This window comes from Gavialis gangeticus, unplaced genomic scaffold (assembly GCF_001723915.1).
Source record: "Gavialis gangeticus isolate Ggan-Ray unplaced genomic scaffold, GavGan_comp1, whole genome shotgun sequence".
NCBI lineage: Eukaryota > Metazoa > Chordata > Crocodylia > Gavialidae > Gavialis > Gavialis gangeticus.
The window spans coordinates 8,818,810-8,819,754 of NW_017729029.1; the positions used below are offsets into that span (position 1 = coordinate 8,818,810).

Consider the following 945-nt stretch of genomic DNA (forward strand, 5'->3'; position numbering starts at 1 on the left):
TTTTGGGGGGGGGGGAGGGGGAAGAGAGGAGAGGAATATGTTTTTCTCCCTGATTTTCTGTGCATTTGTATTGGCAACACTGCACCGTGAACAGGATTTTTCGTTCTTTTTCCTCCTAATAAAGAAAAATTTCTTGACATAAATCCAAGTATCTGGCATGTTCCATTGCCCCTTCCAAGAGACCCAAAAGAGAGAGCTGATAATGCACAAGAGAGCAATAAGAGTCAATCCCTACTCTTACCCAGCTCAAGGGGGTGCTGCCAGAGCACCAAGGAAAACTACTTGTGCAGGGACCCATTGCAGAAAGGAGATGGTGTTAGTCCTGCTAACGATTATGGAAACAGGCACTCGGCTGTGTGTATTATCTTTTTAATGTGATAAACCTAGTTCACTAGAACACCACTCAAGCTATGACTTTTCCAGGCCCTCAATTGAGATTATAACTGGGATTATACTGAAAATTTAGTAATTAAGAAGGCAGAGCAGCAGCCTTGTTGTTCAGTCAGCTACCAAGGCCCATGCGTTGCTGCTATATAACCATCCCACTGGGCTGTGCTTTTGGGATAACTCCCTGTTGGTTTTTCCCCCAGAGTGCTGAAGGAAGCGTATGCAGCGTTCAACCCCGAAGCTGTAGTCCTGCAGCTGGGAGCAGATACAATAGCTGGGGACCCTATGTGTTCGTTTAACATGACTCCAGTGGGGGTTGGCAAATGTCTGAAATACGTTCTGCAGTGGCAACTGGCTACCCTCATCCTGGGAGGAGGTGAGTATATGTGAGGTTTACTCTGCTCAGAGCAGCAGGATAATAGCTTGCTTCCCTGCTATTGGCTTTTTGAGCGCACAATCTGTAGTTGAAAGCTGCACACGGTTCGAAGGGCAGCTGAAGGAAATAAGCATTTTCAACTGGAAATTATATGGGGGAGGTGCTTGTAGAGCTGATGTGGT

The 945-nt window shown here is 46.3% G+C and overlaps 1 protein-coding gene across 1 annotated transcript in view; it reads left to right on the forward strand.

Moving 5' to 3' along the window:
- Positions 1-945, forward strand: part of LOC109300516 (phosphorylase b kinase regulatory subunit alpha, skeletal muscle isoform-like) — a 180,850-nt gene that overhangs the window by 171,077 nt on the left and 8,828 nt on the right. The window contains exon 39 of the mRNA XM_019521178.1: positions 591-763. Within this exon, the coding sequence (XP_019376723.1) occupies positions 591-763 (173 nt within the window). The remainder of the gene's footprint in view (positions 1-590; positions 764-945) is intronic.